Below are 15,516 nucleotides of genomic sequence, written 5' to 3'. Positions count from 1 at the left end.
AGAAATACAGGTTGAGTATCCCATATCCAAAATGCTTGGGACCAGAAGTATTTTGGATATCGGATTTTTCCGTATTTCGGAATAACTGCATCCCATAATGAGATATCATGGTGATGGGACATAAATATAAGCACAGAATGCATTTATATTTCATATATACCTTATACACACAGCCTGAAGGTCATTTAATACGATATGTTTAATAACTTTGTGTATTTAACAAAGTTTGTGTACATTAAACCATCAGAAAAAAAAGGTTTCACTATCTCAGTCTTACTCAAAAAATTCCGTATTTCGGAATATTTGGATATGGGATACTCAACCTGTAATTCCAAATATGGTGTAGTACGTTCCAAATAAAAAAAAATGTAATACAATAAAATAATAAAAGTTGCCAATAAAACCATATACAGACAATTTTAAGATCAAATGTTAATAGATGGAGGTTTACCAGATATTGGTATAAGGAAAGCCTTATAAAATGCCTTTAAGATGTATCTCGCTGGTGTATACTTTGCAGAACAAACATCTCAAGGCGGAAAAAATATAAAGGTGGAGGTTTACCAGATTTTCATGAGGTATGTGCCTTTAAGATGTAAAGGTGGGGAGACACCGGCTTCGGAACCTGTCTCCAAAGTCCACACAACTCTGTCCGTCTGGTGAATCTCCCTCCAGAAATAATGCTCCTGTCATACAGTGCTAACGCATTTCGGGATCTTTCCCTTCCTCAAGGCAGCATGACAGGAACTGGGCCCAAATGGGCTATTTATACCCTAAGTAGAAATTGTATCCGGGTCACGGGGTCACTTGTGTGATTGGAATGAAACTATACATAGAATCTGTAGCCATATCAAATAAATAAGATATTCTAGCTTAATATGTTAAATAGATGAATATCTGAATAAAAATGCAGAATATAGTGTTTATAAACAATACGCCCACCAGAAGTGATGTCCTCCGTACTTCCGGTCCGGTAAATCGTGTCCTTTCAATGTTATTTTATAATTCTTTTATGGTTCCCTCTGCTTGAACGTTGGTGGTATGAATGGATTGTACACAATGGATCCTCTGGAATAGTGTTCAGCGGGTATTGCCCGCAGACTTCCAGTCCGTGTAACGCACTGCAGGCCGCATCTCGACTTCCGGTGATGCACTTCCGGTTTGCGTCACTGGAACGCATTTGGAGCGCATAACATCGGTAATGCTGAACTTTGGAAGATTCCTAGTCAGCTACCTTCCTATCATACAGATAAATCATGGTTGGCAATGCAAAATTAGGATATGGAGATATAAATTCATATATGGAGCAACAATAAATATAGTAAATAGAATAAATATATCATTCTAATATATGACATTCTCACCTAAATAGTATATAAGAAGACAATAACTATAAAAAAAAATAAGAATTTACTTACCGATAATTCTATTTCTCGTAGTCCGTAGTGGATGCTGGGGACTCCGTCAGGACCATGGGGATTAGCGGCTCCGCAGGAGACAGGGCACAAAAATAAAAGCTTTAGGACTAGGTGGTGTGCACTGGCTCCTCCCCCTATGACCCTCCTCCAAGCCTCAGTTAGGATACTGTGCCCGGACGAGCGTACACAATAAGGAAAGATTTTGAATCCCGGGTAAGACTCATACCAGCCACACCAATCACACTGTACAACTTGTGATCTGAACCCAGTTAACAGCATGATAACAGAGGAGCCTCTGAAAAGATGGCTCACAACAATAATAACCCGATTTTTGTAACAATAACTATGTACAAGTATTGCAGACAATCCGCACTTGGGATGGGCGCCCAGCATCCACTACGGACTACGAGAAATAGAATTATCGGTAAGTAAATTCTTATTTTCTCTGACGTCCTAAGTGGATGCTGGGGACTCCGTCAGGACCATGGGGATTATACCAAAGCTCCCAAACGGGCGGGAGAGTGCGGATGACTCTGCAGCACCGAATGAGAGAACTCCAGGTCCTCCTCAGCCAGGGTATCAAATTTGTAGAATTTTGCAAACGTGTTTGCCCCTGACCAAGTAGCAGCTCGGCAAAGTTGTAAAGCCGAGACCCCTCGGGCAGCCGCCCAAGATGAGCCCACCTTCCTTGTGGAATGGGCGTTTACAGATTTTGGCTGTGGCAGGCCTGCCACAGAATGTGCAAGCTGAATTGTACTACAAATCCAACGAGCAATCGTCTGCTTAGAAGCAGGAGCACCCAGCTTGTTGGGTGCATACAGGATAAACAGCGAGTCAGTTTTCCTGACTCCAGCCGTCCTGGAAATATATATTTTCAGGGCCCTGACAACGTCTAGCAACTTGGAGTCCTCCAAGTCCCTAGTAGCCGCAGGCACCACAATAGGTTGGTTCAGGTGAAACGCTGACACCACCTTAGAGAGAAACTGGGGACGAGTCCGCAGTTCTGCCCTGTCCGAATGGAAAATCAGATATGGGCTTTTGTGAGACAAAGCCGCCAATTCTGACACTCGCCTGGCCGAGGCCAGGGCCAACAGCATGGTCACTTTCCATGTGAGATATTTCAAATCCACAGATTTGAGCGGTTCAAACCAATGTGATTTGAGGAATCCCAGAACTACGTTGAGATCCCACGGTGCCACTGGAGGCACAAAAGGGGGTTGTATATGCAGTACTCCCTTGACGAATGTCTGGACTTCAGGAACTGAAGCCAATTCTTTCTGGAAGAAAATCGACAGGGCCGAAATTTGAACCTTAATGGACCCCAATTTGAGGCCCATAGACACTCCTGTTTGCAGGAAATGCAGGAATCGACCGAGTTGAAATTCCTCCGTGGGGGCCTTCCTGGCCTCACACCACGCAACATATTTTCGCCAAATGCGGTGATAATGTTGTGCGGTCACCTCCTTCCTGGCTTTGACCAGGGTAGGTATGACCTCTTCCGGAATGCCTTTTTCCCTTAGGATCCGGCGTTCAACCGCCATGCCGTCAAACGCAGCCGCGGTAAGTCTTGGAACAGACAGGGTCCTTGCTGAAGCAAGTCCCTTCTTAACGGCAGAGGCCATGGGTCCTCTGTGAGCATCTCTTGAAGTTCCGGGTACCAAGTCCTCCTTGGCCAATCCGGAGCCACGAGTATAGTTCTTACTCCTCTCCGTCTTATAATTCTCAGTACCTTGGGTATGAGAGGAAGAGGAGGGAACACATACACTGACTGGTACACCCACGGTGTTACCAGAGCGTCCACAGCTATTGCCTGAGGGTCCCTTGACCTGGCGCAATACCTGTCCAGTTTTTTGTTGAGGCGGGACGCCATCATGTCCACCTTTGGTTTTTCCCAATGGTTCACAATCATGTGGAAGACTTCCGTGTGAAGTCCCCACTCTCCCGGGTGGAGGTCGTGCCTGCTGAGGAAGTCTGCTTCCCAGTTGTCCACTCCCGGAATGAACACTGCTGACAGTGCTATCACATGATTTTCCGCCCAGCGAAGAATCCTTGCAGCTTCTGCCATTGCCCTCCTGCTTCTTGTGCCGCCCTGTCTGTTTACGTGGGCGACTGCCGTGATGTTGTCCGACTGGATCAGCACCGGCTGACCTTGAAGCAGAGGTCTTGCTAGGCATAGAGCATTGTAAATTGCCCTTAGCTCCAGTATATTTATGTGGAGAGAAGTCTCTAGACTTGACCACGTTCCCTGGAAATTTCTTCCCTGTGTGACTGCTCCCCAGCCTCTCAGGCTGGCATCCGTGGTCACCAGGATCCAATCCTGAATGCCGAATCTGCGGCCCTCTAGTAGATGAGCACTCTGCAGCCACCACAGAAGAGACACCCTTGTCCTCGGAGACAGGGTTATCCGCTGATGCATCTGAAGATGCGATCCGGACCATTTGTCCAGCAGATCCCACTGAAAAGTTCTTGCGTGAAATCTGCCGAATGGAATCGCTTCGTAAGAAGCCACCATTTTTCCCAGGACCCTTGTGCAATGATGCACTGACACTTTTCCTGGTTTTAGGAGGTTCCTGACCAGCTCGGATAACTCCCTGGCTTTCTCCTCCGGGAGAAACACCTTTTTCTGGACTGTGTCCAGAATCATCCCTGGGAACAGCAGACGTGTCGTCGGGATCAGCTGCGATTTTGGAATATTTAGAATCCACCCGTGCTGTTGTAGCAGTACCCGAGATAGTGCTACTCCGACCTTCAACTGTTCCCTGGACTTTGCCCTTATCAGGAGATCGTCCAAGTAAGGGATAATTAAGACGCCTTTTCTTCGAAGAAGAATCATCATTTCGGCCATTACCTTGGTAAAGACCCGGGGTGCCGTGGACAATCCAAACGGCAGCGTCTGAAACTGATAATGACAGTTCTGTACTACGAACCTGAGGTACCCTCGGTGAGAAGGGCAAATTGGGACATGAAGGTAAGCATCCTTGATGTCCAGGGACACCATATAGTCCCCTTCTTCCAGGTTCGCTATCACTGCTCTGAGTGACTTCATCTTGAATTTGAACCCTTGTATGTAAGTGTTCAAAGATTTCAGATTTAGAATAGGTCTCACCGAGCCGTCTGGCTTTGGTACCACAAATAGTGTGGAATAATACCCCTTTCCCTGTTGTAGGAGGGGTACTTTGATTATCACCTGCTGGGAATACAGCTTGTGAATTGCTTCCAATACTGCCTCCCTGTCGGAGGGAGACGTTGGTAAAGCAGACTTCAGGAACCTGCGAGGGGGAGACGTCTCGAATTCCAATCTGTACCCCTGGGATACTACCTGTAGGATCCAGGGGTCCACTTGCGAGTGAGCCCACTGCGCGCTGAAACTCTTGAGACGACCCCCCACCTCACCTGAGTCCGCTTGTAAGGCCCCAGCGTCATGCTGAGGACTTGGCAGAAGCGGTGGAGGGCTTCTGTTCCTGGGAAGAGGCTGTCTGCTGCAGTCTTTTTCCCTTTCCTCTACCCCGGGGCAGATATGACTGGCCTTTTGCCCGCTTGCCCTTATGGGGACGAAAGGACTGAGGCTGAAAAGACGGTGTCTTTTTCTGCTGAGAGGTGAGTTGGGGTAAAAAGGTGGATTTTCCAGCTGTTGCCGTGGCCACCAGGTCCGAAAGACCGACCCCAAATAACTCCTCCCCTTTATACGGCAATACTTCCATATGCCGTTTGGAATCCGCATCACCTGACCACTGTCGTGTCCATAAACATCTTCTGGCAGAAATGGACATCGCACTTACTCTTGATGCCAGGGTGCAAATATCCCTCTGTGCATCACGCATATATAGAAACGCATCTTTTAAACGCTCTATAGTCAATAAAATACTGTCCCTGTCCAGGGTATCAATATTTTCAGTCAGGGACTCCGACCACGCCACCCCAGCGCTGCACATCCAGGCTGAGGCAATCGCTGGTCGCAGTATAACACCAGTATGTGTGTATATACTTTTTAGGACATTTTCCAGCTTCCTATCAACTGGCTCCTTGAGGGCGGCCGTATCAGGAGACGGTAACGCCACTTGTTTTGATAAGCGTGTGAGTGCCTTATCCACCCTAGGGGGTGTTTCCCAACGCGCCCTAACTTCTGGCGGGAAAGGGTATAATGCCAATAATTTCTTAGATATCAGCAATTTTTTATCGGGGGAGACCCACGCATCATCACACACTTCATTTAATTCTTCTGATTCAGGAAAAACTACGGGTAGTTTTTTCACACCCCACATAATACCCTTTTTTGTGGTACTTGTAGTATCAGAAATATGCAAAGCCTCCTTCATTGCCATGATCATGTAACGTGTGGCCCTACTGAAAAATACGTTTGTTTCTTCACCGTCGACACTGGAGTCAGTGTCCGTGTCTGTGTCGACCGACTGAGGTAATGGGCGCTTTAGAGCCCCTGACGGTGTTTGAGACGCCTGGACAGGCACTAACTGACTTGCCGGCTGTCTCATGTCGTCAACAGTTTTTTGTAAAGTGCTGACACTATCACGTAATTCCTTAAATAAGACCATCCAGTCAGGTGTCGACTCCCTAGGGGGTGACATCACTAATACAGGCAATTGCTCCGCCTCCACACCATTTTCCTCCTCATACATGTCGACACACGCGTACCGACACACAGCACACACACAGGGAATGCTCTGATAGAGGACAGGACCCCACTAGCCCTTTGGGGAGACAGAGGGAGAGTTTGCCAGCACACACCAGAGCGCTATATATGTATAGGGACAACCTTATAAATGTTTCTCCCTTATAGCTGCTATATATGTTTTTATATGCCAAATTAGTGCCCCCCCCTCTCTTTTTTACCCTGTTTCTGTAGTGCAGGACTGCAGGGGAGAGTCAGGGAGACGTCCTTCCAGCGGAGCTGTGAGGGAAAATGGCGCTTGTGTGCTGAGGAGATAGGCTCCGCCCCCTTCACGGCGGCCTTTCTCCCGCTTTTTATGCGGTAAAATGGCAGGGGTTAAATACATCCATATAGCCCAGGAGCTATATGTGATGTATTTTTTACCATAAATAGTGTTTTCATTGCGTCTCAGGGCGCCCCCCCCCCAGCGCCCTGCACCCTCAGTGACCGGAGTGTGAAGTGTGCTGAGAGCAATGGCGCACAGCTGCAGTGCTGTGCGCTACCTTTCTTGAAGACAAGATGCCTTCTGCCGCCGTTTTCTGGACCTCTTCACTCTTCTGGCTCTGTAAGGGGGCCGGCGGCGCGGCTCCGGGACCCATCCATGGCTGGGCCTGTGATCGTCCCTCTGGAGCTAATGTCCAGTAGCCAAGAAGCCCAATCCACTCTGCACGCAGGTGAGTTCGCTTCTTCTCCCCTTAGTCCCTCGATGCAGTGAGCCTGTTGCCAGCAGGACTCACTGAAAATAAAAAAAACCTAAGTCTATACTTTTATTCTAAGCAGCTCAGGAGAGCTACCTAGATTGCACCCTTCTCGGCCGGGCACAAAAACCTAACTGAGGCTTGGAGGAGGGTCATAGGGGGAGGAGCCAGTGCACACCACCTAGTCCTAAAGCTTTTATTTTTGTGCCCTGTCTCCTGCGGAGCCGCTAATCCCCATGGTCCTGATGGAGTCCCCAGCATCCACTTAGGACGTCAGAGAAAGAGGAGATAGAATACTATGCATTAGAACCACCTATCATAAATGTGAAAAAGTTAATATTGATTATAGATCCTGATGCTTAAAGTGAAATGAATAATTAAAGTGAAATTAATAATTAAGGAATGAAGATATATGGGATTTAAGGAACTAAAGGGCAAAAAGAGATATGGTTAGAGAAACCATTTAAGTTCAAAGTCTGCATTCAAGCCGTTGGGAATAAGGCTTTTTAATTTGTTAATCCATTTCATCTCAGTTTTAGCCAGTCTCATTATTTCATTTCTGTGTCTCCGTGTGTTTCTTATATTATCAATGGCCAGAAATTGCAGAATATGTTTTGTTGATGAGTCATGTTTTTCTTTGTCAGTGAAGGCCCATTCTACCAGGAAGGTGGGCTCATCTTGGGCGGCTGCCCGAGGGGTCTCGGCACGATCTGGATACCAATGCTAAGATCCATGCTTAGTGGATTCAATATTGTCTGAGATAACATAATCTTCCTCTTTTTAAGGACTTATTACACTATGATGTGTTATTGTCATTTTTCATTGCATATTACCGTGAGATATCTTCCGGAGTAGAAGAATTACCTACATTGCAACAGGAGGAGTCATATTGAAGTTGGATCTCTCCCTTTATTCATATATGGACATTAAGTATAATTTTTATATGAAACAACACTGAGCGCTTTTATTTGAGTATTTGTTTTTTTTTTGTATCTCTATAAGGGTGAAGTGGCCCTTACATCCTCAAGTGGCTGCACAAGTGTGTTAGCGCTTTGGGTACATGATTATTTATCTGTAATAGAATAGGTGCAGCTCAAGCTTACCAGGATGCCACAACAGTATACGGACAATTATTTTCTCCCAAGCTAACATATAATCTCTACACAATGTAGAGACCTCGCTTGGAAGGATGACAGGGCTCAAACCAACGTAAGCTGCTGAGGCTCTGAGTCTATATGGAGCAGCAAGAGAAGTCAGTTAGGTATTACTACATTCCTATATTCCATCTAAACTTATAATTGAATCATTCCATTCAGTAATAAACCACGAGTTATATCACAAATGTTTGATCCCTACTGTAAAGAAACCCTCTTTTCCCCCTTTTCATATATATGCCAACTTTCCCTGTTAATGGTTAAAAATGAAATAAGAATATGATATAAATTAATTGGTAGTTATTACAATCTAATCTACACTCGTAATATACGAGTTCTGATGCTCCTAATTTTTTGGTGATAGAGTCTATACATTCATCTGGAAAAAAGATACCTGGAATACCGCTCGACCAGCGCCTCGCTCTACGTCAGTAGAGCCTTATTTTCACCCAGCTCTCAGATCCATATCATCCTTCGGACGTTTGATACAGGAAGAGACTCTCAGTATGGGTCACATGAATTTTACCGGAAAGAGAGATAATGGGCAACCATAGTGCGATACTGTTTAAAAATTTAATACATCACACATGACAATTAAAAACAATTTTAAAACACAAAAAGCACACAATTGTGGTACAGACAGTCACTGGTAGGGCTGACACCCTGGTCAACAACAGTAGAAATGGCTGATTACCGGCTAGAGGGGAGAACTGGCTCACGTACGTTCTAAAAGCATGAGTAACACAGAGGATATCACCAGGCTGCAGCAAGGGATTCCCCAGTCTCAGAACTCCTTCATACACCGGCTCAGTCCACACTCCGTCGTTCACTCTCAGGAGGTCAGTCCAAAGAGCACTTAGGACTCTAACCGGTAATCAGCCATTTCTACTGTTGTTGCCCAGGGTGTCAGCCCTACCAGTGAATGTCTGCACCACAATTGTGTAGTTTTTGTGTTTTAAAATTGTTTTTGTCATGTTGTCAAGGATGATATGGATCTGAGAGCTGGGTGAAAATAAGGCTCTACTGACGTAGAGTGAGGCGCTGGTCGAGTGGTATTCCACGTATCTTTTTTCCATTGTATTTTATATGAGAGGTGGGAAAAGCCTCTGGTGGTGCACTGTATGACTAGCAGCCTTCATTGCGCACTGTTTGTCACTTCACAATACTTTTTGCTACTTTGGTCTATACATTCATCTGACCGCAAACGCGGTTTTGGAACTCCTCATATAACCTAATGGAATGCCAGGGACTTTTCCACAAAGAAAAATAGATGCATTAGTTTGATTTAACCTCTCCCATTTGTGTGATCTGACAGATGATGAGTAATGATGGTGAATGTCAATCATGAAACAATCCCACCTGATAGGACAATAAATCTGGACAAGATAGCTTAACAGAGAGATCTGGGCAGCATGTCCTGGAAGCGGTCTACCTTGTTAGAAAGCCTCTGCGGGTGAAACGTACAAGATCTGGTGAGCATTTCTATTGAGATTTCTTCCTTGTGAGAATGCCTCTGCGGGTGAAATATACAAGATCTGGGGAGCATTTCTATTAAGCTTTCTTTGTACAAGATCTGGAGAGATTTGTATTGAGCTGTCTTCCTTGTGAGAAAGCATCTACGGGTGAAACGTACAAGATCTGGGGAGCATTTCATTGACCTTTCTTCCTTGTAAGAAAGCCTCTGTGGGTGAACCATACATAAAGAAGCTGTTGGGTGTACCCACTTCCTGCGCAGAGCAGGGCACCCCAGCACCCAGGTTTAGTATGTCTGTACCATTTTGAGATACCCTGAATGAGCCTATTAGTATGGTGTCTATAATGTCAGCAGCCGTGATCTCTACCTGTCTGCGGGAACAGCTGAAGGTGCTCAATGTGTAACTGTGGTGTTGAGTAATTAAAGATGGCACTTATGAAATCCTTTGGAACAATTTTGGAAACTCAGATCCTTTATGCAGAATAGATTTGGATCACTTACATAGCAGTTAATTTGCAATAGGAGATTCCAGGCAGTGCGATGCAAACATATTATTTAGCAAGATCGCAGAAAGCACCATTTGAACGATGATTCGCCTGCATTTACCCAAGCACTCCTCATACTGCCTACAAACTCTATCTACCTGTCACTCACTTTGTGACTTATCCCCTGCAGCGATCACCAAGCTCAGATGCATTCGCAGTAAGAAAACATCAACCGATTTGCTCACGGCAAACACATAAACTCTGCCGCAATACAGATACACAGAAGTATTCCAATGACACAATTATCATTCCTATCCACAATGTGGGGGAGAACCGGAGTGCTTTTTTTATCATTTGTATATGTCAGTATGTTTAGGTGTCCATGTGTGTTTATATTTTGCCGTACCTTGGGACAGGATGCCCCATATATATGTTAGTTTGTTTTCATTGGCAACATCTCATTGTCAGTATTTTTTTAATTTTTATAATCTAGACCAGTAGTTACCAAACTGTGTGCCTAGGCACCCTGTGGTGTCACAAGGCTCTTGCAGGGGTGCCTTGGGTTGGTGGTCCAGGACCATATCAAATCACTAAAGGTCAAAATGATAGGCAAAACCAGTGCTAGTGGCTACCAGTCATAAAACATGTGTACAATCAGAAGCACAACTGTACACCACCACTTAACTGAATCTAAGGATTGCACCATTTACTTACATTTTTCCCCCAAACCATATTAATAATAAACTTTTATCCTATGGGTGCCATGAAAAAATGCTGATACTCTAGTGCACTGTGATTCAAGAAAGTATGGGAACCACTGATCTAGACTTTTAAAGGCTGAGTTTTAACTATATACTGTATCTCTTACCTAATTGCAACATCTTGAAGAGTCTTACCTAACCTCTCCTTAGGCCCCATTTTTCAACATCACAGAGAGCACATGCACTTATGAAGCGAGTTGGTCTTCTAAGACAGATGCTAACCATCAGTGGCTTCCCAGCACCGGTTCCTGGGAAGCGTGCAATTTATTGTATGCCAATCTGGTTGAAATAGAATTATTTCAGTTAACAGAGTTCCTGGCTGATGGTACCAGCTTCACAGTTTCTGGGTTTCAGGCCTGAAGCAGAGTTCCTCTTACTGGTTCCAAGGACTGGCTAGTGGATTCCAGTTCTCTGGTTTAGTAGTCATTGTGGTCCAGAGTTTTCCTCCACTGTTGGTCCACGTGCAGAAGTCCTATGAAGCCCCCAGGTTTCACTTCTCGTCAGTCAAGCCTATGGATCCTACCTCGGATCAGAACCCCAGGCCGCGACAGCGATACCCTAGTGTGTCCTGGAAGAGTTCCCAGATAGCTTGCAGAATACAGTTGCATGTATTTGAAGTGTAATAAATAACTGCCACATCAGAGATAAAGAAGAGGAGGATATGAGGACTTTAATTCAGGTTTTTAAAGTTTAAGTAAAAATAGCATGCAAGCCATGACCTTCTGTGTCACATCCCGGGTGAACATGTCCCCAGAGGCTTCAAGCCAAAAGCTTAATTACCCCCTACACACAACATTTATTTGATCCCAGTCCCACAGCCCAATACATGACTAGTCTTCAACTATAAAATGTCAAATACTAAGACATCAGTAGACAGCATCTTAAAGAAGAATTCCTATTGTCCTCAAGGGTCTATTACATAACAGTTCATTATTCATTATTATTCGTTCCTGCTCTTTGTGGTTCCTGGAATAGAAAAGATGTGCAGTAGTATTGGCGCTGAGTCCGTAAGATGTACCCTTATATTACTAAGGGAATATATAAATGAGATCTAGTGGATGTATGAAGTACAATACATTTTATTGAACATACATACACAACATTGAATGAAGTTTAAAAAATTAAAAATGCAAACTTAATGGACACGATACAATACATATATGTGCAACTGGAGCTGGGGGATAGTGACTTGGTTAAAGTGCTGGTGCAGTAAGCAGATGGTAAGTCTCTCACCCTTTGGTGGCCCTGCGGTGGGCTAGCTTAAGAAAGCAATGCTGGTCCGGCGCTGATGTAGCCCGGCACCACCGCACAGGGCAGAAATCAGCTTCTTAGTCCTTTGCCAGGTGTTCACCGTTCCCAGGTCCAGTGTTCAATCCAGTGTAACAACGCGTTTCGGTCATTTATTTTAGACCTTTTTCAAGGCAGGGCCACCAAAGGGTGAGAGACTTACCATCTGCTTACTGCACCAGCACTTTAACCAAGTCACTATCCCCCAGCTCCAGTTGCACATATATGTATTGTATCGTGTCCATTAAGTTTGCATTTTTAATTTTTTAAACTTCATTCAATGTTGTGTATGTATGTTCAATAAAATGTATTGTACTTCATACATCCACTAGATCTCATTTATATATTCCCTTAGTAATATAAGGGTACATCTTACGGACTCAGCGCCAATACTACTGCACATCTTTTGTATTCATTGAGTATTCAGGGATTTTGTGTTTGTCCCTATCCGTGTTGTCAGTAAGGCTGCCTTGTCTGCTTTTATTGCGCAACCCTTGTGAATGCACATCCGTTTCTTTGGTTCCTGGAATAGGGCAGACATCACCATAAGCCAGTACTCTCGTTGGTGCCAAATAGGTTTAGACATAATTTTGCTCAATCATTGTGCTCTGCATCTCGTGGTCCGGCAGTTTGTCCAAGCACCGTGTGGTTGGCTACTTGGAGCCTGGTGTTTACTACTAAGCAGTTCATTACTAAGACCATCATTTCAACAATATTACTTGTCTTTCTTAACATCTCATGGGTTTGCATAAGCTAAGCAGAACTTATAATTAATTCTATAAAGCTTATATTTTTTAAATTAGACTATTAAACAAATTCCACACATGTATACATCCTTCTTATTCCTATTCTATTCAACCATCTACAATAGATTTATATGGTTATTACCAAAAACAACCAAATCCGATATTGTTTGCTTATACACACTCAAATGGCCAGAGACCTTTAGCTTAGATCAGTGATTCCCAACCATGTTCCTGAAGGCACATTAACAGTCCAGGTTTTAGAGATATTCATGCTTGTACATTGAAATAAACAGAGGTACTGTGCTCAAGCATGGCTATCCTTAAAACCTGGATTGTTCGAGTGCTTTGAGGACCATGGTTAGGAACTCCTGTTCCTGAGTCACACCTGGAGGATACTTTAGAAAATAAGCAGCAAAGGTTATTCATATTGTTCAGCATACCGACATCGGGAACCCAGCTGCCAGGATGCCGGCAGGGGGCAAGCACAAACTGCTCTTACCTTGATGCGCTCGCCACAGGTTCTAATCTCCCTCTATGGGTGTCGTGGACACCCACAAGTGGGAAAAGCCCTGGGCCTTCTGCCGGCATCTGGTATCCCGACCACAGGTCACCTGACTACATCCCTCTCTAGGCTGCACTATGTTTCGACATCAGATTAACAGAAAACATTTTTTAGAGGAAGCCTTCTCATCACCTCCAACTGGAACAGTAGAGGACGAAATTCTGGAAAATCTAGAAATCTGAGAATACCATTTTAAAAGAAAAAACAGAACTTGGTGGGAGATTGCTATAGGAGTATAATTCATAGCAAGCCCAATCAGTCCTAGGAATCTCAAAATTAGTCGGCCTCATTTACTGCAAAAGAAGAATTAAAATCTCAGTGGGAGGCTATCTTCAATGTCTTCTCTTTGGTGGATCTATTTATCAAGGAGAGGAGAAAAAAGGAAAAAAACAACTGAAAGACAAACCAAAATATCTTGAGCAGCTGTTGAGCCTCTTCACTGAAGTAGAATGAAATAAAAATGTGCAAAAATCAGAATGCCTTATATATCAAAATTAATGGGAGACATTTCTCTGATGTGTAACAAGAGCTGATTTACATGTAAAACATTTCCCACATTCGGAACATGAAAATGGCTTCTCACCTGTGTGACTTCTCTGATGTTTCACAAGATGTGGTTTGTGTGCAAAACATTTCCCACACTCAGAGCACAGAAATGGTTTCTCGCCTGTGTGACTTTTCTGATGTCTACCAAGATTTGAGATCTGTGTAAAACATTTCCCACACTCAGAGCAGGAAAATGGTTTCTCACCAATGTGTAGCCTCTGATGTGTAAGAAGGTATGATTTCCTCGCAAAACATTTTCCACACTCAGAACATGGAAATGGCTTTTCTCCCGTGTGATGTCGCTGATGTGTAACAAGATGTGACTTGTGTGTAAAACATTTCCCACACTCAGAGCATGTAAATGGCTTCTCACCTGTGTGACTTCTCTGATGCGTAACAAGATTTGATATCTGTGTAAAACATTTCCCACACTCAGAACAGGAAAATGGTTTCTCACCAATGTGTAGTCTCTGATGTGTAAGAAGGTATGATTTTCTTGTAAAACGCTTCCCACACTCGGAGCATGGAAATGGTTTTTCACCTGTGTGAATTCTCTCATGTCTAACAAGACTTGACATACGTGTAAAACATTTCCCACACTCAGAACATGGGAAGGGCTTCTCACCTGCCTTAGCTGGCTGATGGGTAATAAGCTCTGTGCTCTGTATTAAACAATTGGCATCTATAGATGGGGGGAATATTTTATCTATTGTAAGACCTGTAATAGGTGGAAGAATATCTGATCTATCTGGGGCACAGTCCTCGTGATTAGAAGCATCAGGTGACATATCTGCACTGTGAAGTACTTTAGGTATAAATGGAGTCATGGAGTTTTCTGTAGCATAATCTTGTGTGATGTAATTATCTTCTATTTCATCATCCGGAGCCAAATGGAGATGTTCCACTGAAGTATTTAGACTGCTGTGTCCATCTGTTGAGTAAAAAATAAAAGATAGACTATCCAGAAATCCCATGAAACAAAAATACTGCGAGATCGAGTCTTGCAGAAACGATGTGCAATGTCCATGAGATGTTTACCATGCCACAGAGATACATGGTGGTCAATGAAGTGACAGGATTCCCTGCTGGGATCAGCAAGACAACAAAGCGAAGAATCCTGGAAGCTGCAACTGACCTGTAAGGTTACTGCTTCTAACTGTAGAAACCATTCCCCCATCCCCGGCAGTGTGACAGGGCAGATCTGTGACACCATACGTCTAGGGTCCCCACATTGTTCATCAGCCCCCACATTGTTGTCCTGTAAATCTAGTCTACACAACATGCCTATCCGAGGACTTGGGGAAATCACTGGGAAAGGTTTATTTTATCATGCCAATGAATCCAAATTTCAGTGGGTAGCGGTCGAGGCTGGAAAGTATGGATGTCCAGTGGGCAGACAAGCACTGAGGACACATTTTAACAGAGCTCCTCTAGTTCAGACTGTATTTAGTAACTAAAGATGTACAACAACTCACTCATCTGAGCATCTTGGACCATTACCATCAGGATATATACGTAGAGGAAAGGCTTAGTGAAATAGCCAGTTCCCTGCCACTTCCCTATCACCGGAATCCACCTGCCCATGGACAACATCTCCTCACTCTAAGGTACTGCTTCCATCTCATATGCGGAGGGCGGACTGTCACAGAGGAGCTTTGTTTGCTGCAGGTGGCAATTGTCAGCATAAGACCCTGCAGTTCTGGTGACCACCATCTTCCC

At 44.3% G+C, this 15,516-nt stretch overlaps 1 protein-coding gene across 1 annotated transcript in view; it reads right to left on the bottom strand.

Moving 5' to 3' along the window:
- Window positions 1-15,516, bottom strand: part of LOC135056942 (uncharacterized) — a 132,191-nt gene that overhangs the window by 101,706 nt on the left and 14,969 nt on the right. The window contains exon 7 of the mRNA XM_063962724.1: window positions 13,751-14,728. Within this exon, the coding sequence (XP_063818794.1) occupies window positions 13,751-14,728 (978 nt within the window). The remainder of the gene's footprint in view (window positions 1-13,750; window positions 14,729-15,516) is intronic.

The sequence above is a fragment of the Pseudophryne corroboree genome, chromosome 3 (assembly GCF_028390025.1).
Source record: "Pseudophryne corroboree isolate aPseCor3 chromosome 3, aPseCor3.hap2, whole genome shotgun sequence".
Taxonomy (NCBI): Eukaryota; Metazoa; Chordata; class Amphibia; order Anura; family Myobatrachidae; genus Pseudophryne; species Pseudophryne corroboree.
Note: the sequence above shows the minus strand (reverse complement) of the source record. Positions and strands in the feature narration are given on the sequence as shown.